We start from the raw sequence: 25487 nt of genomic DNA, 5'->3' as shown, positions 1-25487 counted from the left end.
CGGTTTTGTGCCTCCTGGCTCTTCACTTCAGGGGCCGTTTGTTTCCTGCAATCCGGAAATCCTCCCGCCCGCACCAGCCGACGCCACCAGCCAGAAAGAATGGTTCCGTCTTAGAAGGGTAAGCTAATTCGTTAAGTGGATGTTTCTAGCCATTTGACATAACGCAATGCCGCGTTAATATTATGTGACCTATGAGCAACAATGTCTGGGAACAGTTCAGTTGTCCTAAATAATACTGTTCATTATATTACTTATATTTTATAAAAAAAAACTCTCAAAACCCGCACCATGAGCGATAATCTGCGAATTTTCAGATGTTGGCACGGAAACATGCAATTAATAAAAAACAAAAAAACAAAAAAAAAAAAAAAACTCAGGATTTTCTGACAAATATTAGATAATTCAGAAAGGAGATACGCCTCCTTCATGGAGTCCCTCTTCTGAGCCTGCACAGAGGCCTCCCCTGCGCGGTGAAAAATTTGCCTGATGATCAGTGGCGTTACGAACACTAGAGGCATCACTTGTCCGACGGCGCCGCACTGGTCCAATGACGCTATTTAGGTTTCCACTACTTCGTTTATTTTAGAGCGCAGCTCTTAGGCATCGGTGTCCGGATTGAGCGGCGTCGCCGTCGCCGTCGGCGTAACCGCGCGTTGCATTATGGGACGTTTCTCATAATGACGTCGCACGGGACGTCACGAGGGTCACGAGTGACGTCTCAAAGGAGGAGGGGGAGGAGATTTTTTCACCCTAAATTTAGCGGAAAACAATCAACGCTATACTTAGCGGAAAAATATCCCCGCTAAATTTAGCGGAAAAAAAATTCCAAGCTAATTTTAGCGAAACGTTTCCCCGCTAAATTTAGCGGAAAAAATCCCAACTTATTTATCAAAAAAATTTCCCTGCTAAATTTATCGGAAAAATTTCCCGCTAAACTTAGAGGGAAACTCTCTCTGCTAATTTTAAGGGGAAGTTTTTCCTCTGAATTTAGCGGGAAATGTAGCGAAAATGAACCGCTAAATTGGAGGGGAGCAGAGGAGGAGGAGGGGAGGGGAGGAGGGTGAGTAGGGGCATACCCTCCTCTTCGTACCCTTCCCTCCTCCTCCTCAAATGCTGGGCTTTAATTCGGCATTACAGAGAGTTGTAAACGTCTTTCATTTTTTTTTCCGATGCAACCTGCTGTTGTACCGCCCTCGCCGCGTCCGCCATAGGTTGGGGCATGAGATTCTTAACGTCTCCTGTTCATGTGGTCCGTTCTACCTGGAGACAGGGTGTGGGTGCGGACGCCCATTCGCTGCCGCGGCCTCAGCGAGAAATTGTTAAAACCATTACTTTGGACCCTACAAGCTCATTCGCCGCCATGGGGTATTGAACTACGAGGTGCTTTCAGACGGAACCCGACCATCAGGACGCCGCCAGCTACGACCCGAAGTGGTCCATTCGACTCAAGCCGTTCTACGCGCGTTAGGATTGTGACGATGCTTGCTTATTTCGTCTCATCGCATTTATTTGTCGTTTGCCGTTTTTGGTTTGCTTTCGCATTGCATCGGTATGATGCGCTTTTTCAAAGGGGGGGGGGGGGGGGGGGGGGCGATAGTGCCGCGCTTAGGGCCGAGCAAAAAACGTTCGCTCACGGAATTCTAGAAGCTTCCCGTTCGTTTATTGTTACTCGGGGCGTAACTTCTATCATTTCGTCGTTGTTTCTTGTTCTCGAAAGTGCCTGTTCATTCTCGCCCCGAGCGCGCCACTCTCGAACCTTCTTTTGCCAAATATTCTAGATAGTGACGTACACCAGATAAAAATGACCGCATCTCGACATGGTGAATTACGTTGATTGGGGCGAAGCACTGGTGGTGCTGATGATACTGATTTTGTTCATAGGTAGTGCTGATGGTGCTGATTTTTTTTCGTCTATAAACGTTGAGCCAATGCATGCAAAGTTTAACGCGATTGTATACGCATTTGACCGCAGCGCCCTCTTCTGTATAGACGTTGAGCGGTTACATGAAACGTTTCATCCATGACATCCCCAGCTCTTGAGTTACTACCACATCTCAGAGCCCCCTACTCGTCCTGCAGTCGTGGCCGAGTGGTTAAGGCGACGGACTAGAAATCTATTTGAGTTTCCCAGCACAGGTTCGAATCCTCTCGACTGCGCAAACATTTTTTCTTTTTTTTAAGAAGACAGATGGATGGCAATCGATGCGAGCACGGATGCCGGTCAAGGCTAGACCCTAAGGAGCTTGGCCCCTAAAAACTGGCCGCGACCTTGTCGAGACAGTCAGTCTCGCTCTCGCTTGCTGTTACGCCGCCAAATCGCCGTCCACTTTTCTGCTGCCTGGACGCTGTCTTTTATTTGGCTTGGCACAAGTTCGCCCTCTAAACCTTTATTTTCAGTTCACCGTTCATTCTCTCGTCACCTTCATTCGTGACAATATGTTGCCTAGTTAGTTTAATAACTGTTTCCTTACTTGCAACAGACATCACTATGGCAGAGTACATATTCAGAAAGAAACTTTTATTTCAAATGTCATGTTCGACATGTAGTGCTCCCGTACATAGTTTTTATTTGTGATCTACTTATACTGGCTATGTTTTATAGTGACTCTAGCCTACGAGAGGCAGTTTAAAATGCTGTTTTTTTCCCTGCAACTACGCATATACTTTGCATTAACTTCTCAGCCGGCTCTACGCAGTGATAACGTTATTTTATGTGTTTTAACTTGATTTGAAAAGGAAAACTTGGTTGTGCAATTAAGGAAAACTAGCTTGTGTATAAATATGTAAGAGCCGATTCTGCTATTAAGAACTGCCCAAAACCTCCTGACATACCCAGTGACGCAAACTTATTACCCTTCAACTTAACAACTTTACCCCGAAAAATAATTTTTAAAGAAATCAAAAATTTTAAAATGGTCTAGAAATTGTTTTTGCCAGAATGAAGGGCCAACGATCACTGTTTGTTCTGTAAAACAGACTAGACCCTCCCACCCCCCCCCCCCCCCCCACATCGCCAACAAAATAAAAGTCACTGGGTATGACATTTTACAGAGCAACGGCATCGTTTGAGCTGCGATTTTAGTTCAACTTAGCAATGGTGAAATAATAGCAACAATTTGCTTAAGGGCTTCCTTAATCTAGTTGTCATCCCCTGACACGCCAATGGTGCAGCAAACATTTGCTTTCCCCGCAGCGACAACATGACCATCGTGATGGTGACCTGCGAGAATCGCCTGGAGCTGACTCTGACCAACCTCAAGTCCATCCTGGCATTTTCTAGAGCGTCCTTCCGGCTGATCATTTATGCGGATGCTAAGAACATCAACGATCTCCAATTAAGGGTAAGCCTTAAGAGTGGATTCGCCTCCTGACTATTACAAAGAAGGAAACATCTGAAAAGCAGTCGGAAGATATCTTAGTCCTTAGTTTTCCCACAGCTGGATCATCATCGTCACAAACCAACCCAGACACACGGGAAACCCCATGATTCTTATTTGAAATACGAATACGGGAAACGACTTATTTTTCGCGGGCTCATTATTTCGCGATATAGGTTAAAGCTGAAGTTTTCAAATAATTCGCGGGTTCCAATTTTCGCGACGCGCTGGGATCTGAATATATATTCCAATGTGTTTACTTTTTGTCGGCATTGTTCGCAGGACCTAGTTTTCGCGGCTCATAGGTGACTCGCCAAATTCGCGGAAATTAGGTCCTCGCTAAAATGAAGTCTTTTACAGTATATTAGAATTTGTTCTCAACGCTGTCATAAAGGGGCATCTATGGGCACTTCGAGATCCTCATCTTATGGCAAAAACTAACTCCGTAAGCATCATCGAAAATACACTTAAGCATCATCGAAAACACAAAAATCCAACAACGCGTGGCTTCTTTTTTTAAATTAAAGCGCAAACAAACACAGCGACGTGCCCGGTTGTTGCGATCATAACAAATGGGCTATGACGATGTTTAGTCCCGTTTAAGGGCAGAAAAAGACACGTGATGGTTAGTTTGTCTTTTATAGAACGCTTATGGTGAGTAGATGTAGCTCGCATCCTATAAAGACGATAGCAATAGTTAATAATGTGTCATCACCATTTATCCAAATGGTGCGAACGAGCGAGGAAAGTGCACTAAGCTTGTCGCAAGCAAGCCGCCCTTGCATCGATGAAGCACGCTTTCCAATAAAAAGCAATATCGAAATTTACAATCCATTCTCCAATCTTTGATGTAACTTAGCGCAACTCCATCGATACCTGAATATTGGAAGTTTTTTTGCTCGGGTTAGCCGAGCAAAGCCACTACTATGCTCCACTTTAGCTTGTGATGGATCGGAGTGAACGCTACGATACATCCCAGCCAATCCGGCTCTCTAACGACATCACTACCAAATAAATGTTTGGCCTAGAGATGAACAGTCCTCAATTTCATTAGCACCGCGATTTGGTATTACCAAATTCGTGGTATCGGTAATAATTGTTACACTGAAGATTTCGATGGTATCTAGAGCGTTGCATGCTTTATTCTGAGCACACTTTTAGCCTTTGTGTTAGTACAGGTGCCTTTCCTCCAATCGTCGCTCCGAAAGAAAACGGTGATTCTTTATCTTTTAAACGGCAGGGATGCCGCTTTTTAAATCATTTTATGTCATAATTTTCACTTGGACGGTTTTCTGGTCCTTTTAACAGCAAGGTACGGAAGCCGGGTGAAGCTTTTACAGTGACCGCATGAATCGGCATGCTAACATATCGCCCTACGATATACTGCAGAGGTGCCCGAAGGTGGTGGAAGCATCGTGTTAATATTTTAAAGAACGAACTTACCAAGCAAAGTGCACAAAGACGATTTTTGTTTTTGTTTGGACCTACGGCGTCCGTCTGCTTGCCGGGCACTCTTTGGGCACTCGTTGACTGGCGCAACAACCGGCAGATGGCGGCAGCGGCCCCGCGGCGGCTGACGGCCGCTCAGCAGCCACCGGGCAACACCACCTAGACAGCTTTCAAAGCCTGCGCGTCACGTGACATGACGTCACGTCCCGGAGGCCTGCACGGGCGCTGATTGGATGCGAGTGCCGCGACAGCGTTCGCGTGGGACTCGTTTCCTATCATAGTCCCACGCGAAGGCTGACGCGGCACTCGAATCCAATCAGCGCCCGTGCAGGCCTCCGGGACGTGACGTCATATTGTCACGGGTGGTGACCAATAAACAAGAAATAAACGTTTAATGTGGCGAACTTGTGCCACAAATAAAAGGGTACAAAAGATAATAACAGAGCGTCGCGGGCGTCGAAGTCGGCGTAGCAGCAGAGTCGAACGCTGGGGCGAAACTGACTCCGCTCGCCTTGCGGAATCCCTTATGTACCCTCGTGGGTTTCTGGATCGTTCGGCGTTGAAGGTTCGGCGCGTAGAACATTCTAGCCTCGAATAAGCAAGACGGTTCTCGAATTCACCAGAACATCGCATTACAGTGTCAACAAAAATGTGTAGCTGCGGGCAGGAATCGAACCCTGGCCTTCTGCGCGGAAGGCAAGCGCGATAACCGTTAGGCCACGCGCGCCCAGCCTACTTGGGCCAGCGGCGCACGCGGCATTACTTCCCCCTTTAAAAAGTGCATCGTCCCGATGCAACTCAAAAACAAAACAGAGCAAATAAAAATAACGGTAAACTGAAGAGTCATTTGGAACACATAAGGTCCACAGTCCTATCGAGCGTAGTATGGCTTCAGTCGCACGACGTGGACGACTTCCGGTCGTGGAGGGCGGCGTGACGAAGTCCGTGTTCCGTCGGGCATCACCTCGTAGTTCAGATCCCCGAGTCGACGAAGCACTTTGTAGGGTCCGAAGTAACGTTTCAGGAGTTTCTCGGTGAGACCGCGGCGGCGAATCGGTGTCCACACCCACACCCTGTCTCCGGGCTGGAATTGGACGTCCCGACGACGAAGGTTGTAGCGGCCAGTGTCGACACGTTGTTCAGCCTTAATTCGGAGTCTGGCGAGCTGACGGACTTCTTCTGCCCTTTGGGAAACCACTTGGGCGTCGTCGCTTGCGTCGACAGCCGGTTCGTGGGGTAACATAGCGTCCAGCATTGTCGTTACCTTGCGCCCATGCACCAGTTGAAAGGGTGTCACTCCGGTGGTCTCTTGTACGGCCGTGTTGTAGGCAAATGTGACGTACGGCAACACCTCGTCCCATGTCTTGTGCTCCACGTCGACGTACTTGGAGATCATGTCGCCGATGGTCTTGTTGAGTCTCTCCGTTGGCCCGTTGGTCTGCGGGTGGAACGCCGTGGTGCGACGATGGCTGGTGTGGCTAAGACGAAGGACTTGTTGCGTCAGCTGGGCTATGAATGATGATCCACGGTCTGAGATCAGGACTTCGGGAGCGCCGTGCCGGAGGACGATGGATTCGATGAAAAACTTCGCTACTTCAACAGCCGTCCCTGATGGAAGGGCTTTTGTCTTGGCGTACCGCGTGAGATAATCGGTTGCGAAGATGATCCATCGGTTTCCTCGCGTCGACGGTGAGAAAGGTCCGAGTAAATTTATACCGATTTACTGGAATGGGGAAGATGGCGGCGCAATAGGCTGAAGAAGTCCTGCCGGTCTCGTCGGTGGCTTCTTCCGTCCTTGACACTCGTGGCAAGATCGGGTGTAGTGGTGCACTGTCTTCGCAAGCTTGGGCCAGTAGTACTTTTCGCGTATCCTGGCAAGAGTCCTGCTGTAACCAAGGTGTCCCGTCGTCGGGTCATCGTGGCATGCTTGAAAAATTTCTTTTTGAAGACTGGAAGGGACCACCAACAGCCACGCCGTGCTGTTGTCGCCGAAGTTCTCCTTGTAGAGCACACCTTGTCGGATGGAGAAGGTTGGCACTGTTCGTACAAAACCGCGGGGAACGGCGCTTCCTTGTCCCTCTAGGTGTTCGATGAGTGCTCGCAGCTCAGGGTCGTCTTGTTGGAGTGCTGCCATGTCGCTGACATCCAGAGCGCCAAGAAAACACTCATCGTCGTCCTCTTTGGTGCAGGAAGGACCGGCCTCGACTGGGGCCATCAACAGGCAGTCGGCGTCATTGTGCTTCCGGCCGGACTTGTACACCACGGTCATGTCGAACTCCTGCAGTCGTAGGCTCCACCGGGCGAGGCGTCCGGAGGGGTCCTTAAGATTCGCCAGCCAGCAGAGCGAGTGGTGGTCTGCGACCACGCGAAAAGGACTTCCATACAAATATGGGCGAAACTTTGTTATTGCCCAGACGACAGCGAGGCACTCCTTTTCAGTCGTTGAATAGTTCGTCTCCGCGTTAGACAGCGTCCGACTTGCGTATGCGATGACTCGCTCTGCTCCGTCCTGCACTTGGACTAGTACCGTACCCAGCCCGGTGTAACTGGCGTCGGTGTGGATCTCGGTTTCAGCAAACTGGTCGAAATGGCCAAGAATCGGGAGCGTCTGGAGTCTTCGTTTGAGCTCGTCGAATGACCTCTGGTGTTCTTCTGTCCACTCGAACCTTACGGCGTCCTTCGTGAGGTGTGTCAGCGGTGCGGATAGTTTTTTCGAAGTCTCGAACAAAGCGCCTGTAGTAGGCACAGAGTCCGAGAAATCTTCTCACTGCCTTTTTGTCAAACGGCGGCGCAAATGCAGCTACGGCGCGGGTCTTCTCGGGGTCAGGTAGAACACCTCTGTTGTTCACGACGTGGCCGAGGAACTTTAGTTCTCCATAGGCGAACCGACACTTTGTTGGCTTGAGTGACCGGCCGGCGGTCTTGATGGCTTGAAGCACGGCTCGAAGTCGTCTTAGGTGTTCATCGAAATCTCGTGAGAATACCACGACATCGTCCAGGTAGACGAGGCAGCTCTGTTATTTGAGACCTGCCAGCACGGTGTCCATGACGCGCTGGAAGGTGGCTGGTGATGCGCAAAGTCCGAACGGCATCACTTTAAATTCGTACAGTCCGTCGGGAGTGACAAAGGCAGTTTTCTCCCGGTTACGTTCGTCGACTTCAATCTGCCAGTAACCACTCTTCAGGTCCATCGACGAAAAATATCGGGAGTGACGCAGTCGGTCTAACGTATCGTCTATGCGGGGGAGCGGATAGACGTCCTTCTTGGTCACAGCGTTCAGTCGACGATAGTCCACGCAGAACCGAAGGGTTCCGTCCTTCTTTTTTACAAGGACGACTGGGGACGCCCATGGACTTCTTGAGGGTTGAATGATGTCGCCGTCGAGCATCTCCTGGACTTGATCTTTAATCACTTTCCTTTCCTTTAAGGAGACTCGATATGGCGACTGGTGGACAGGGAGTGCGTCGTCGTCAGTAATAATGTGATGTTTCGCCATTGGTGTTTGGCGAACTTTCGATGTCGTGGCAAAACAGTCACTGTATTCGGCGAGGAGATCAACCAGTTGCCGGCGCTTCGGAGCTGGGAGCTCGAGGTCGATGTCGAGCGGCGGCGGCGTCGTGCTCTTCTGCTGTGGCGACGAGGTTTCCTCGGAGATTGCGGTGACCACGGCTGGCGCCTTAAGCTCCTCGACGTGGCCCACGGTGGTACCCTTCGTTAGGTGCTGCGGTTCCTCTCGAAAGTTGGTCACAAGAACAGCTGTACGTCCTTCCTGGAGATCAGTTACGCCTCTTGCGACACCAATTCCTTTTTCGAGGAGCAGTTGGACGCTGCCTTCCAGAAGAGCTTCACCGTGCATGGCTGCGTTGGTTATAACGGTGACGAAAACACTCGACCGCGGTGGCAGGTTCACATGGTCGGCGATAACTCGGATGGCGGCTGACGTCGTGTTGGTCTCCTCCGGCGGCACGACAGGCTATCGCAGCGTCAACTGGTTTGCCGCGAGGTCGATGACGGCGCCATACTCGCAGAGAAAGTCCATTCCGAGGATAACGTCCCTCGAACAGTCTTGAAGAACGACGAACTTGACAGGGCATGTCTCACCATGGATCTCGACGCGAGCAGTGCATCTCCCGACTGGTGTAGTGAGGTGTCCTCCGGCGGTTCTTATTTGTGGTCCATCCCACGGTGTCATGACTTTTCGAAGGCGGCGGGAGAGCCTCCCACTCAAGACTGAGTAGTCTGCTCCGGTGTCCAGGAGTGCCGATGCGTCGAGGCCGTCAATCACAACGTTCAGGTTGTTGGACACTGATGCAGGAGCGTCGTTGAGATGCGTGGCGTCGGGAGAGCGGGAGCGGTCCGTCGTTTTTGGAGGCTCTTTACGTCGGTCGTCTTCGGCAACTCCACCTCCCGGGGTCGCCGCGCCTAGTTTCCCCGGCGAGGAGCGAGGGGTGACAGGCTTTCACGTCGGGGTCGGTGCATCGGCGAAGCTGGACGTCGTGGCGACGGCGATCGGAACTCTCAGCGGAACGCAGGCTCGGGGGACTGAGGTCGTCGCAGGTACTCGTCGATCTCCCGAGGGCGTTCACCATACCGGGGGCGCGGGTCGTTTGGGTGGAATCCGCGCAGCCCGAGTCGTCGGTATGCGGCGTCGGCGGTACACATGGTCGGCTTCCACGCAGTGGTAGCAGAGCGGACGTCGGTCGGCCGTTCGCCACACGTCGGTCTTCCTCGATGAGGGTTGCTCCGGGTGGACGTCCTGGACCTGTCCTTCCTGGCGCCGAGGATACTGTGGCATCGGAGGGTCTCGTCGGGGTGGCGCCGTGGCCTGGCGGTTAGCTTGCGGCGGTCGTCGGGCCATGGCTGCGTAGCTCAAGGTCGGCTCCTCTGGCGTTGTGGTGTTGATCGGAACCTCAGGTTGGAAGGCCCTGTGAACTTCCTCTCGCACGACCTCGGCGAGCGACAGGGAGGACGGGCGATCCGTAGCGGGGAGAATCTTGCGGATTTCTTCCCGGACGACTTCACGAATGATGTCACGGATGTCTGGGAGGTCGGTACCAAGGTCGTATCCGGATGTCGCCAGAGTAGTCACGCCAGGGTGTCGCTCGTAGTGTCTGGCGCGTGCTAGTAGGGCACGCTCCATATTCGTCGCCCCCGTGACGAACCCGTCGACAGTTGTCGGGGGATTGCAAATGAGACCTCCGAATATCTCGCTTTTCACACCCCTCATCAGATGTCGCAGCTTCTTCTCCTCTGTAGCCTGAGGATCGGCGCGGGCGCTCAGGCGAAGAACATCCTCGACGAAGCCGGTGACGCTCTCGTTGGGGCGCTGGGTTCTGGTTAGCAGTAGGTCCTTGGCTCTCTCTCGGCGGTAATGCCGCGCGCGCCGCTGGCCAATTAGGCAGGGCGCGCGTGGCCTAACGGTTATCGCGCTTGTCTTGAGATCGGTCTTGAACATATCCCACGACGTCAAAGAGGACTCATGATTCTCGTACCAGTGCTTGGCGGTGCCCTCAAGCGAAAAATAGAGGTTGTTCAGGCGCTGCTCTTCGGTCCAGCAGTTGTGGCGGGCAACGCGTTCATACTGGTCAATCCAGTCTTCGACGTCTTCGTATTGCTCGCCGTGGAATGGAGCAGCCGTCCGCGGTACGACGGGCAGGTAAACGACGGCTGGAGCGGCCGGGGTCTTCGACTGGTTGGCCATCGTCGTCCTCCTTGTTTGCCTGGTCCTGGGTGGCAAGGGTCCTAACTCCGGGGGTAGGCCAAGGTTCCGGCGACTTAATCGGATCTCGGTCTGGTCTTCGTTGGGTTCTTGGGGGCTTGTGTTCGGACTTGCACTCCGGGAACTCGGAAGGGAGCGCTGCACGGGCATGCGGTTACCCCGCACCTCCACCAAAATGTCACGGGTGGTGACCAATAAACAATAAACAGGAAGAAATAAACTTTTAATGTGGCAAACTTGTGCCAAAAATAGAAGGGTACAAAAGATAATAACAGAGCGTCGCGGGCGTCGAAGTCGGCGTAGCAGCAGAGTCGAACGCTGGGGCGAAGCTGACTCCGCTCGCCTTGCGGAATCCCATGTACCCTCGTGGGTTTTTGGATCGTTCGGCGTAGAAGGTTCGGCGCGTAGAACATTCTAACCTCGAATAAGCAAGACGGTTCTCTAATTGACCAGAACATCACATTACAGTGTCAACAAAAATGTGTAGCCGCGGGCAGGAATCGAACCCTGGCCTTCTGCGCGGAAGGCAAGCGCGATAACCGTTAGGCCACGCGCGCCCTGCCTACTTGGCCAGCGGCACGCGCGGCAATATCACGTGACGCGCAGGCTTGAAAGCTGGCTAGGTGGTGTTGCGCCGGTGCACCTCTCGCCACCTGTCGGTTGTTGCGCCTGCCAGAAGGAGCTCATTTAGCAGACGGAAGCCGTAGATAGCAAAAACCAATAATATATATATATATATATATATATATATATATATATATATACTTTTTGTTTACGGTAAGCTTGCTTTTTGAAAATTTCATGGGATGCTTCCACCACCCTTAGGCACCTCTGTTGTAAATCGTAGTGCAATATCTTACCAAGCCGATTTAAAGGGTTCACACGGCTTCAGGACGTCGCTGTAGGCTCTTCAAAGACTGTTGATCGAACGTCTTTTTTTTTTATTTTGGTTAAACATATAACATTTATGCCTCGTGATTTCTTCTGTGAGGGGTCTGTTGAGAGAGCGTATTGTGACGTATTTTAAACTGGCTGTTTTGAAGGGAGACCCAGTAGCCACAATCTGTTTTGATAAGTAAAATGCTTTTAACGAAGAATGTAATAAATTGAACTTGAGGAAGAAAACGAGAAAGGATGGACAACCACAAATTTCGAACTAGCAACAACATTTATTGACACCAAGAGTTAGCTTATATACAGGAAAAGAAAGAAAGTGAGGGGAAAAAAAAAGTGGAAAGAACGTTCTTGACAGCGACGTACCCTTGACGGCGCTATGCCGTCAAGGATACGTTGCTGCCGGGAACGTGGGGGGAGAAAGCTCTGAACTAAGGAATCTTATCTCTTTCCCTGAAAGGGCAATAGAGGGGGAATAAATTATTTTTAGTAACATTACTTTACATGGCACGTGTGAAAAGTCAGGCACCTGGTTCAAAAGTTATATTTCATCTCTCTGTGACATCAATTTATTTTGGAAGTTTCTCCCATAAAACTTTTTCAGCACTCTCTTTTTTTTTCAAACATACTTTCGACCTTCAATGTAATATCTCGTACTGCGATGAAAAAAACAAACAAAAAAGCAAGTCGCTACTTTTTGCTGGTAGCATTTGATATCACAAAATTCGTCTCTTATTGACTGAATATTTTACAGTTTGATGTGTCACACATATTGCAGTAAACTTCAATATGATTGTTGCTTAGCGTATAAGCAGAAGTGTTCATTATTTGTGCCGAAGTCGTAATTTTCTTGTCTATGGTAGATATAGATTTAAGATTTAACAGCAATGCATGCAAAAATGTCGTGAGTAATGCTAGTGAGTTTGCCTTTAAACATTTAATTTGTGTGTAGAGCAAGAAGCATGTAAATCATGTCTCGTGTGATTACGCGATTGGGAAACCCCCCACTTAATAGTACTTCTTTGTTTTTTTGATGTGGAATTCTTAATTGACAGTCACACCATGAAAAAAGATATCTAAGATAGTCTTCAACATCAAATTTGTTCGGAAAAGTTAGATTAAAACTTTTATATAAACTCTTTTTGTGCCGCGTTTTTTTTTAAACATTGAAAGTTTTGATACAAATGTCCACTTATACTGCGCTGCAGTGTCTTCGATTCCATTTTAGGTGTGTTTTACGCTGTTCGCGTTTAATATAAAATCGACCAACTAGCATCGTCGTCAACAATAGTCAACTTAAGATGGCAACTTTCTGCGACTTCGTGCGTTTGAAGTCATAAATCGTGTCATCGTAAATTGCGTAGGCTGTGCATCTCAGCAAGGTTAACTTTTTTGCACCGCTGCGACGTAGCAGAAAATTTATGATGTTCAATTCCAATGTAACTATATTACATAACAGCATCGTTCCTCTTTAGAGACAAATCTAAGTAACAATGTATACCTTTTGTTATCATTAGGACGATGTTGCGATCAGTCCACATCGTGACGATGTTGCTACATACTTGAAACAAGCTTCTTCAGCAATTCGTCCACAAAGCGGTAGGCTCAAAAAGTAGCCTCTGGATTCTAACCCCGTCGCACAGATACGTAATTGGCGCAAAACAAAACATTAACTTCAGGTTAATAGAATTTATTAAGGCTAAAACAGAAACAGAAAGTGGGACAATCCTTGCATTAGAAAGTCATGTAAAAACTAAAGTGGTATTGAAAGTAAGCCGGCATAAGGTTGACATCGTAACACAGGAACCGGGGAATAAATGGTGGACGGAAGACACAAAACTCCAAACACAGTTAAACGTTTATTAAGCCAAGACATCTTTGAATAGGCCATCCACCTAGCGGAAGTACACATTGAATGCTAAACGCAAGACCTCAAAGAAACCTGTAACTACCAAACGAACAGAAGTATACACTGAGCAATAAATATGTTCAACCTGTTTAACGTTCAATAAAAAACTCCTCCCTTAATTTATACACAAAACGGCAAGCGGAACAAAAAACATATTTGACTTCACCTCCGATGACAGGGATGGCCGACAGGCGCAAAACAAACAAACCGTGTAACTTCAGGTCCATAGGATTCATCCGGTATAATACAGCATCAATAAGGGGGCCAATGCCTGCAGTAGGAGGGAATATTGGAACAAACTAGAAAGTGGCGACCAGGTTTAATAGACAAAGTAAGCCAGGAACAGGGGAGATAACATGGGACGGATGGCAAAGAACACTAGATACAGCTAAAATGCTATTAAGCCAAGACATTCTTATAGGCCCATGACCTAGCAGTACACACTGAAAGGGAAACACAAAAACCGCAAAGAATGTAGGAACTAGTAACCTAGCAAAAGTTCACAGTGAACAATAAACACAACAAAACGACACGGGAAGAAACAAGGAAATACTAACAAATAATAAAAAAAGATTATTAGGGAAACCAACACAAATTCGCAAGCCACCAATCAAACAAAACCAACGGGGCGGCCTCGCCTACCGCACACAAGGAGTAAGAAAAACAACAGCAAACAAAGTTCGGCCACCCCCCCCCCCCCCCCCCCCCAAAGAAAAGTTAACAGAAACGTTTTAATGGGGTCGTTCAGAAGCACCGACATGCCATCAAAACAAGCATCCTTGCTTGCTAGCGAATCTCAAAGAAACATTTACGAGATGTTTGTATTAGTTGTTTTCTCTTTTTATTGCTGACTTTAAGATTATTTCAAAGAACACATCAACCTGAAAAACCAGAAACACATTTAGCAAGATCTTAAGATGCATTGTTCTTTTTAATCGCTCGCCTATGCTCCCTTAATACGCCTCAAATACACTTGCGGTGACTGAAATGGGGGTCTTCGGCCCAAAATTAAAACCGGCACGTTATACAAACTTGAAACGGGCAAGAGTGGCGTCCAAGTACTTTTTTAGTCGACTCCGGTAGTTACCAGAAAATTGCAAGCTGAAATATTTTGTTCTGATCTGTGCCATCTCATTGCAGCACCAGTGACTTTGGAGGAAAGTGCAACTTCGGTTTTGTATTTTGACGGAGATATAAGGCCACAGTTTCTATTTTTTACCCTTGGCATCGGTCCTATACACAATAGTATTGATATATTTTTAGACCCCACAACTTGCCGAATCTGTTAGAAAAAATAGAAGTGCGTAGTTTAAAACCTTTCCTAAATTAACGCCTCTAAATATTGCTCGCTTTAAATTGAGCCTATGTCTTCCACCTGCGACGTTTTCAAACAACAAATTAGTTTAAAGTTAATACTCAAACCAGTGACTGACATTGCCTAGGCTAATATGTTAGCATCATAACCAAATTCATCATAATAGTAATGCAGACATGTTTAATAAACCTGGGATTAAAACAATATCCTCGGCTCAATCCTCACTGGGCGTCAGCGGGTCCGCTGCTTTTGAAGTTACCCGAGGAAATTTCATATTTTTGTTCAGCACCTGCCTTAATTACTAAAAAATCAAAACAAAAACAAAAATATCAGCGCTAAGTCAGCCTAGCCAGAGTTGTTTGATGTATGCGGGAATATTGAAGAAAGTTTGTTCCAAACGTCCCAGCGTGAAAACAAAGAGGTTAAAGCGAAATGATGGCGGAGGGTATGAATACTCTAGATTGACATCTGCCCCTGCATTCAAGACGTGTCATAAACTAAAATATTATATCCAATAAAAGCTTACACTTTATAAATGTAGATCGTGTAAAACCACATTTTGGTACAAACATTTCCAAGTTTATACACATTTTACACACCACGGCACATATAGAATGTAGATGTCTGTCATTATTTCGTGTGCAAAATATTGAAAAGTCTATCATAATTATTCGGCTCGCACGAGGTGGGTTTCTCGCGGTGTATGCCGTGAGTGGCATCTGGAAACCGAAACTGCTACGTTTAGTTCACTTTGGTTTCGTACAGGGCAATAGAAGCCACGAACAGGTGCAAATAAGGTTTGACGTGATTGTTTGACACTTGTGCACGCAGGTTTGTCTACAATCAAAATTATGGGCAACGACAGTAAGTGATTTGTGCCACAAAATTCTCTTAAACTTCGAACGGTGTGTTTTTCAGATAATGAATTTTCCTGAAAACATCCTGAAGCGACTCAAATACGACCTCCGTCTTGTAATGTTCCCGAGAAAGTATTTTCATAAGTGGAAGAGACTGTTTGCACCTTGTGCCACGCAACGACTCTTTCTGCCAGTAAGTATCCGGACTATGATTGTAAAGGCATTACCGTTCACGCAATAATAGCTCTGGTCGTTTCCTGCAGCAATTATACCGCACCGATGTTCGATGCTTTGTAACTTTGGACCTCAATTAATTTTCATATAAAGTGCCCGGAAAAACAGTTAATGTTTTCCATTGAAAAAACGTTTTGCGTCGCCGAAGGTTTACTCTGCTCTAATATAGCACTCAGGGTACAGAACAGATGTCAAAGTTTCACAAATAACTGCTATCTTATTTGAAAATCTTAATTGGTTTTCAGAAAAGTTTATATAAAAATAGTGGCCGACGAAGTCCACAAATGCGTACAGCGGAATGGTGTCAGCTACCAGATATCACAGTTGGGTAATTCGAAACTAAAATATAAATACAAGTACAGCGACTTCGCTGCATAAATTGATAACTTATTATTAATATAATAGCTTTCAAAAGTAATGTTTTACAATTATGCATTACTTCCAGAAAGTAACGCAACTACATTGTAATTAGTATAATTGAAACTCTAGCCCCAGCTCAATGATAAAGATGTGGTAGCATTCTTCTGGGCTAAAAAAAGAAAACAACCGCATCTCCACGTGGTGAATGATGTTGATTGGGGCAAAGCTCTGGTGTTGCTTGTCTGCGTAGACGCTGAGCCGCAGCATGCCGAGCCTTTCGTTCGTTTTCATCCATGTCACGCTGCGGTCAAATGCTGAAATGCGTATATAACCACGTTCCATACCTTTCTGACATGGATGAAAACGAACGAAAGGCTCGGCATGCTGCGGCTCAGCGTCTACGCAGACAAGCACCACCAGAGCTTCGCCCCAATCAACATCATTCACCACGTGGAGATGCGGTTGTTTTTTTTTGCCCTACACGAGCACGGGAGCACGTGCTCACGTGCTCGTGAGCACGAGCACCCGACGCCGGACATCGGACGGACATACGGACATGGCTAGCCCCCAAGGAGCTTCGCCCCTAAAATACGCGTCAAAATGCAGTATGAGATGGCATTTTGCATTCAACGCATTATGACCGTTGTTGTATTGACATTAATCATAATATAAAATAAATTCTGATCTCTGAGCATAATATGGGTAAGTTGTTTTATTATTTTGCAACCCCACCGATATTTTAGTGATCTTTCTATAATGGCAGTTTGAAATACGTGCGTATTATTAGTGTTAGTGGGCATTGAGAGAGTCTGCAGAGGCTCACGCTCTTAAATACTCATGAAGTGTCCTTCATGAGTCGTGATAAGGCGATGGATGTACAGTCACCATTTCATAATTTCGGTTCTTTCGCAACACGCCGACTATGGAAGGGACGCTCTTTTTATGCCTTCTGTGCCCCTCTGCGAGTGCACTGGCTTTGGAAGTTGTTCAGCTCTGCGTCTACAGTCGGCGGTCTGGCGCAGTCTCAGCGCTTATTAAAGCTCGACGACTTGGCAGAAGGGAGACCAGGCGCTTGATCTTTTTTCGCGTCTGTAGAACTTTATAAACATAATTTCAATGTGATAGTATCATAAAAAATATAGTTGTAATTGTATTTAAAATTCAGCCATGCCTTCGGCTAAAAAGTAAGAAAATTAAAACAGGGTGATTTTATTTTGAATCGAGCAGTAAAAGGGGTCAGATCTCAAAAGCGATTGGAAACATATAATGCCGGGCAAATGGTTCACTAGGCTAAAACTGAAAACTGCTTTTCCGTCGTAATTTTAGTTTTCGAGATTTTGATAGCTAAAATATCAGACAGATTTCTGAATTTAGTCAATATTTACAGGTCACGTATTTGGCGGCTTCGCCTGTTTGAGATGTTTTTCGCACAACAAATACATTTTATAAGCTTTTTTTTTTAAACTTGATAATGAAGCGGCAACTGTTCACAAACGTTTTTTTTCCTTTCGATTTTGAAAAACAAATCCACAACCTGGCCCTTTTGACGAAATGTTTAACTGGTTTGGTTGATGATAGTTTTTGTTGCGTTTCACGTAGGGGACACCTGCGTCAGTAGATGTTTGGTGAGTCGCGTTACCACAGACCCTGAGCCATGTGTGTTCTCGCACCCTCGGCTGTCTGTACGTTACTTTCCCGTGTCCGGGTAAAAGGGGATCCTGTTGGTTGAGCTGAGCCCGGGGTAGGCTAGGGGCAAAAGGAGATCACCGGGATGCTCTCGAGACGAGCGATGCGAGGTTTGTGGGCGAATACCCGCTGACCAAAGGGGTGACTCGCTGGCTGTGCGACCATCTTCGCGGAAAGCTTCAGCGGCGTCGCGAAGGGCCCAGTGTGCTGACGGTCGAACAACAAGTCCTCGCAGCTCTACGCGTCTACGCCGCTGGCGGCTTCCAGGGAACCGTCGGGAGCGACGAAAACATTGGAGTTCACCAGTGCTCTGTGAGTCGCGTACTTGTTGATGTCACCAGCGATATCCTCGATTGCCTCGGATCGAACTTTCTGTGTTTCCAACAAACTCAAGCAGAGAAGGCGCTCGCAAATAGGAAGTTCTTCGAGCGATGCAAGTTAAGCGGCGTGATCTAAATATTCTGAATACTCTCACACGATTCAACACGATTGTGTTTTCATTTTAAGTGCACACCATATAAGCGATTTGGCAGAGCGAAAAGCCAAGCAACGGTAACAGGCTTAAGTTGAGCTAGTCGGTTCATACTTCAGGTATATATATATATATATGTATATACACACTTTATTTCAAAGCAACAACTTCAGGTAAGGCCAGCTGAACTGGAATAAACATACTCATAAAGAAAAGATCATACAAACCGTGGGACTAACAACTGATTCCCACCTTGAGGGAAATATTCTGTTTTCTTTTTCTTCGCTTCCTACTTCACCGAAAATTTAACCCCGAAGGAACATTTTTTCTTTCTCGTGCAGCACGAGAGAAGTTGCACTAACGCAGTCAAACAAAGTCAAAAAGTCAAATTTGTCGTTAGTTGTTTATACAGCAGGAGGGTAGTCTGCCTGAACATGGCGACATTGTTACCCACTGTAGCTAAGCAATTTAGCCAGTGCGGTACGACTGCTAGCCTGGGGCTTTTAACGTGCACCACGCAGTAGCGATACGCGGCCGAACAGCACACGCTATATCCAATCCCGTGCTCGGGCGTGGCACGCAAGAGTATTCCAGGGGCCCTTTCATTCTGCTCGCGTTTTGATTGACGTGCCTTGGGAGTTCAGCTCGTCTACAATACTGTCCCACACCTCGTCCCACTCGGGCTTGGCAGAGGAATTTCAGTGGCGGCCCTCATTAAACTTGGTTTTCTGTCAAAAAGTCGTTCAGAAGGCTCATCTGGTGGACCGACACGCGAGGACTTTACCTCCACTTCTTCCTGTTGTTGGCCATGACTGCCTGCCTGCGCAACGTAAAGGGCTGCAGCTAATGCTAATAGTGTTTGCGTAACTTAAAGGGACCATGAAATGACCTTTTTACTTTTGCCAGATAACTTTTATATTAAACCTTCAACGTTCACTGAATGCCGAACAGGCATCCGTTTTAATCTCGGATTATTAACTTCTACACAAAAAATAATGAAATATCGACTTTTTCTTTCTCTCCAACTGACCGCAAAACAAGTCGCGGCGTAATTTGAACGGTCGTGACGTACCCTGGCACAGGAACCGGAAGTTCTCTAGGCTGTAGGAGAATGGGAGACTTAGCGGCGGCGAGTTGGGGGTGCGCCGGTAGGTTTTATTGCGTTGATGGCGCTGATGTCACCGACGTATTTTCTGAATCGGCGCCTCTCATCGCCGCGATAGCCATGGACACATCGCAGCTGAGTGAAATTCAATGAGATATGTTGCGCTACAGCGACAGCATGGGACTAGTCCCATACGCCGGTATGCCTGTTGGGAAGTGCAGCGAGTCTTCCGGTTAAGACTCCAGAAGTCAACCCAACTGTCATTGTTGCTAAAAGGGGGCCCGTGTCAGTCGTTTGCAAAGCGACGTAGATGGAAACAAATTGCTACGGCGTTTTTCGCGGCCTCGGAGTTGCAGGAGCGAGCCGACGTTAAAGAAGAAACGTTTGAACTACGACAGTGTCAGCAAGAGCCACGTAAATATCTGTTCACACTCGGAGCTGACGGGCGCGTTTGATGGAAGTGCTGTATTCGCGCTGTTGTTAAGCGCTTCGGGACCGATCTTTTACGATTGCAACTCGATACCGACGTGACAATGAAAGGTTGGACCGGCATCGCACGTAGGTCCCACAAACTGTTATAGTTCGACAGTGACGTGCAGTCGTGTCAGAATAATAATGGCATACTAATAACAAAGTGTACATACCGTGCTACGAAGGTAATCCATACGGCGTTTATTTGAGCTTTATATCACACAAAACAAGAAGATAGAATCGACGAGAGTCCCCTTTCGACGACAGTGTTCGTCAACACTGCCTCGGAAAACAAGGGGAAGAGATTGACCTCACCTCTTAATCTAAAGTTGAGGTCAGCGATCAAACTATAATACGGGAAGGGTCAACAAGGGTCGCGCGGGCATATTCCATTCAGCACGCCAGCCGGTCGTGGGCAGACGGTTCTTGGCCAAGTACCGTTGAAGCAATGCTGCGCCGAGTCGGAGTGCCTGCTAGGCCTATCTGCCGAGCTCGCTTGGTCGGGGGTTGGTGGATTCGTGGCCGTTGTCGCTTTTCTTCGGGGGTTTGTGGATCCAGCGTTCTTGTTCGTCATGGTCTGTTTCAAGTACTTTTTTCTTACTGCTTGAAGTCGGGACGCGCGAGAAGAAAACAGGTAGAAAAATAAACGTTCGTTGGTCGTCGCGACCCAAGTAACTGAGCGACGCTGTCGGCCCTATGCGCACGCGCAGTAGTTGCTTCGTTTACCATAGATAGATGGCGCTTGGCTCTCAGCATTATCAAAATTGGCAATTTTCGCCACACATCTCTAATTATGCTACAAAATGTGCATCTGAATATTATTTAACAAAACTTTTAGGAAACATTCGCCGGCTATTTATTGTTTACGATCGCGGTGCTGGTGAGGTAGGCTCTTACCAATAGGCGACGTGGATTCGGCTGACGTGCTGCGATTCCGCCGATACATCGCAGTGAAAGGGCAGAGAGCTTTCGAAGGAAAGAAGGCGCAAAAGAGTCCAGTTTCTTTTTAAAGTTCTATAGCGAAGAATTATTTTTGGCTCCCTGTTTTTGTGTTTTTGTGTTTCTTTTCACACCTTTTACGACGATAGGTGGATGAAATTCGATTTCATCCACCGATCGTCGGTGGATGAAATCGAATTTCATCCACTAACGATCGAAAACTAAATATTTCATGTGACAAATTTCAACAAAAATAGTTTAGTTAAATTGCTCTGCACTATACGTTTCGAATACTTAAGATTATTGCTTTCTAGAACTCTTCACTGCTGAGTTTTGCGATTCTCAGAAATCCCCTGTAGGGAGAAAAACAACGATGTAGTTTCAACTCAATCGCCACAGTTCGGCGACGTCACCGGACACGCCACGGTGCAGTTCTCTTCCGATGCAGTTTCTTGGCGATGGAGATTAGGCTCCTCACACCGGCGACGTCACGATTCCATTTGCTCCACCGCTTTTTCCAGCATAAACAGACTGGTCTGCTTTGTTCGAGGCTCATAACTCGCTCGTCAAGCGTTGGCATCTTAATAATAATACTAGCCTGCCATTGCCACATAGCTTGAAATCACGACAGGAATTACAATTGTCCTTGCTAAATATGTCTTACTGTATCGAGAACAGCGGAACATTCACAAGAGTAGTTTTGCGTATCCGGTCCAGAGCTCTTATCAGGTCCCGGCTTTTGTTCTACGTTCCCGGACTAGAGCAAAAGTAAACACATTGAAACTGCACGGCAAATGAATAGCAAACATTTTGCAAGCACACTGCGCCAGATTTCACCAACGTCGTAGGCGCATGACACCGCAGGAAGGCAACGGTTAGAACATCTATAGCAAGACGAACCGTTGAAGTAACTGGCCTGGGTTACAGTTAGGCGTAAGACCTTGTTCGGCGCGGCGTCATCCACAAACGTGGCAGTCGGTGATGGGCGTTGAAATAACCTTTCTGGAGACGTTCCTGCTTGCCGGACAAAAAAATCGGTTTGTTCCAGACGCAGTGGTAGATTCCGATAATCATCCGGCAGGACGATGTTAACTGGTTGATGCAGGAAACTCCATCGCGAGTCAGCAGTGATGGCGTCTTGACCGAATCCCACGATGAAAGCAGTTGATCCAAGTCCCCAGGCATCACAAAGAACCTAGGTTACAAATAGACTTAAGACCATGTTCGGTGCGGCGTCAGCCCACCGAACATAGTCTAACCCAGTGGTTCTCAGTCACTGATGTTTCGCGGACCCCTTGTGGATCGGCGGAAATATTGGAGGACCCCGTTCGTGGTGAGGGGAAGGGAAATGTGTAGGTTAATTATGATAATGATCTAATAGGTGAATATAACTAAGGGCTGGTGTAAAGTGGACTTTTCCCATTGACTTACACGCGAAAAAACTCACCCGAGAATTAGAATGTCTCGTCTCCATCGGATAAAAGAAAACTTCTATTGCCAAACTCGACTGACATGGCGAGTCTTCGCGGACCCCAAAGGGTCTGCGGACCCGCATTTGAGAACCGCGGGTCTAACCAGTGTGTGTTGTGAAACGCTTGATCATATATTTCTAACATATTTCGCCAATTACAAGCGAACAATTTCTTCGTAAGATATTAACATGGATTCAAAGCAGGCTTTTTTTTGTATCACTCAGTTTGTCGAGATGATGGTTTTAGAGCGCAGCTCTTAGGCGCCCGTTTCCAGATTGAGCAGCGACACCGTCGCCGTCGGCATAACCGCGCATTGCATTATGGGAAGTTTCCCATAATGACTTCAACTTGACGTCGCGTGTTACGTCAAGAGGGTCACTAGGGTTGTGACAGTGTCCAGGTGGCGCGTGGGCGCAGCCATAATCAACATCATGATTATCGGCCCCCGTACAAACCCGACGGCCGATAATGCTAGAATGTTAGAAGCGCTAGCCCAGCGCGTTTTGCGTGCCGGCCCCTCACGCGCCCTCTGCAGAGTAGCAACGAAGCAGGAACGATTTGGCCCGCGTTTGTGGAATACTGCTTCCGCATCACACTGGACTGCTGTTGTCTTCTTGTACCTCGGTTCCTGTACTCGGCAAACATTACACTGGCGACGAGGACGTTTACGCACTGAAGTTGCTGCCGCCGACACGTACGGTTGTTCCAGAATGCCATCAGTCGGCAAGCTTGAACCTTTCGACGCGGAATCTAGCTGGGAGGAGTACCGGGAACGAGTCGAGCAATACTTCATCGCCAACAATGTCAACGAGGACAAACGGCGAGCCGTGTTCCTCACCTGTTGTGACTAGGCCACGTATTCAGTGCTGCACAGTTTACTGGCTCCAGTGAAGCCGTCAGAAGCCACCCTGGTGACCGTCTTCGATGTGCTTGGCAGGCACCTCTCGCCGAGGCCGTCAGAAGTCGTGGCGATTTTCAAGTTTCATTTACGGGTACGTCATGCCGGGGAGGCTGCAGTAGATTTTTTCGCCGGGCTAAACAAACTTGCGGACGACTGCGGCTTCGGCGTGTCCCGTGACCGGATTTTGCGAGACCGTATAGTCGGGGGGATCAACGATGAGGCGATACAGCGGCGGCTTTTGGAACTTCCGGACCTGACCCTCGACCTCGCGAAGAAGACTGCCATCGCGATGGAAGCAGCGACGAAGGATTTGCAGCTGCTATCGATACCGAGACTGCCGAGCGTTGCGGCTGAAAACGCAGTGTCACATGATGCTTCTACCACCTCTACTGCTGCTGCTGCATCGAAATGGAAACAAAGGACTGGCGCCATTTCCTGCTTTCGCTGCGGGGGCGAGCACTTCGCCACCCAGTGTCGTCACGCAAGCAGCATCTGTCACAAATGTCGGGGCAAGGGCCATCTTTCACGAGTTTGCAAGGAGAATGCTAGCTTCGATGGCCGAGCGCCGCCAACCAGGCCACAACGATCGGTCCACACCGTGGGCGAAAGCGTGAGGGATGTCTTGCCGCCGGAGGTCTACAAGATGTGGCAACGGGGGGCCCCTGCAGTCGACGGCCAGCCGTTCCGGGTGGAAGTTTCGGTGAACGGGACTCCGTTACTGATGGAACTCGACACGGGCGCTAGCCTGTCCGTCGTGTCGCAAGAAACATTTCGCCGACGATTCCCGCCGTTGCGGCTCGACCGGTCAAGCGTCATGCTGAAGAGCTACTCGGGTGAACTATCTCCTGTGCGCGGAAGCCTCGCTGCAACCGCAGAGCTTGGAGACCGCCGGTGCCAGGACATTTTGTACGTCGTGCCGGGTGCCTGTCCGTCCCTACTTGGGCGGGGGGGGGGGGGGGGGGGATAAAGGGTCTCGGCATTGAGTTGCGTGGGGCAAAAGAAATAAACGTTGTGACGTCTGTTCAAGATGTCATCGCTAAGTACTGGAGTGTTTTCAGTGATGGCCTAGAAACTTTCAAGGGCGTGGCTGCAAGGATAACTATAAAAGACGACGCCAGGCCAATGTTTTTCAAGCCTCGGCCGGTCCCTTTCGCGATGCTCGACAAGGTTAACGAGGAGCTGCAGCGTATGGAACGGGAGGGAGTCCTGCGTACCGTGACGACGTCGGCATGGGCCGCGCCTATTGTTCCGGTCCTGAAGCGGAGTGGACAGATTCGCATCTGTGGGGATTTCAAGGTGACGGTAAATCCTGTGACTGTGTCTGAGAAGTACCCGATTCCTCGGGTAGAAGACCTTTTTGCCAAGCTGAGTGGGGGCAAGAAGTTCAGCAAGCTGGACTTGAAGGATGCCTATCTACAAGTTGCGCTGGATGAAGAATCTTCAAAATTGGTGACCATCAATACTCCTCGCGGTCTTTACCAATACACGCGCCTGCCATTCGGTGTGACCTCGGCACCATCGATTTTCCAGCGTGAAATGGACAACCTGTTACAGGACCTCAAGCACGTCGTCGTGTATTTCGAAGACATCTTTGTGACTGACGAAAATGACCAAGATCACCTGCAGAACCTAGAAAAGGTACTAAATCGTCTGCAGGAAGCTGGGCTGAAGCTCAAGCTAGACAAGTGCGCTTTCTTGATTCCCAAGGTTGAATATTTGGGCCATATCGTCACCTCGGCGGGATTCCAACCAAACCCGGAGAAAATTGAGGCTGTCCTGAAAGCACCGAGGCCTACGGATGTCAAGGTATTGCAAAGCTATCTGGGACTAGTTAATTTTTACCGGCAATTCCTGCCAAACTTGTCCAGTGTGCTGCACCCATTGAATCGTCTACTGGCAACAAAGACGCCATGGTCTTGGGTTTCTGAGCAAGAAGAAGCTTTCGGTAAGAGCAAGGAGTTGCTTCTCTCTGCTGCGGTGCGGGTGCATTATGGCAGAAAGAAAGCTGTTGTGCTGATCTGTGATGCATCACCGTACGGAGTTGGGGCTGTGCTAGCTCGTTGTGAAGATTCAGGCGCTGAGCGGCCGATTGCGTTTGCTTCTCGAACTCTCTCACCAGCTGAGCGCATATACAGCCAGCTCGATAAGGAAGCCCTGGCCCTAATCTTTGGCGTGACCAAATTTCGGCAATACCTCTGGGGACGTGGCTTTGACGCTGTCACAGATCACATGCCTTTGCTGGAACTGCTTGCTGCGGACAAGCCTGTGGCCGAGACCTGTTCACCGCGTGTCCTGCGTTGACGCTGATGCTGTGTGCATACTGCTA

General features: G+C 48.3%; 1 protein-coding gene across 1 annotated transcript in view; it reads left to right on the top strand.

Moving 5' to 3' along the window:
• Nucleotides 1-3200: 3200 nt before the first annotated feature.
• Nucleotides 3201-25487, top strand: part of LOC120847535 (glucoside xylosyltransferase 1-like) — an 80080-nt gene continuing 57793 nt past the window's right edge. Inside the window, exons 1-2 of the mRNA XM_040219340.1 lie at nucleotides 3201-3341; nucleotides 15583-15714. Of these exons, the coding sequence (XP_040075274.1) occupies nucleotides 3201-3341; nucleotides 15583-15714 (273 nt within the window). The remainder of the gene's footprint in view (nucleotides 3342-15582; nucleotides 15715-25487) is intronic.

Source organism: Ixodes scapularis, unplaced genomic scaffold (genome assembly GCF_016920785.2).
Source record: "Ixodes scapularis isolate PalLabHiFi unplaced genomic scaffold, ASM1692078v2 PGA_scaffold2__306_contigs__length_199485367, whole genome shotgun sequence".
Taxonomy (NCBI): Eukaryota; Metazoa; Arthropoda; class Arachnida; order Ixodida; family Ixodidae; genus Ixodes; species Ixodes scapularis.
Note: the sequence above shows the minus strand (reverse complement) of the source record. Positions and strands in the feature narration are given on the sequence as shown.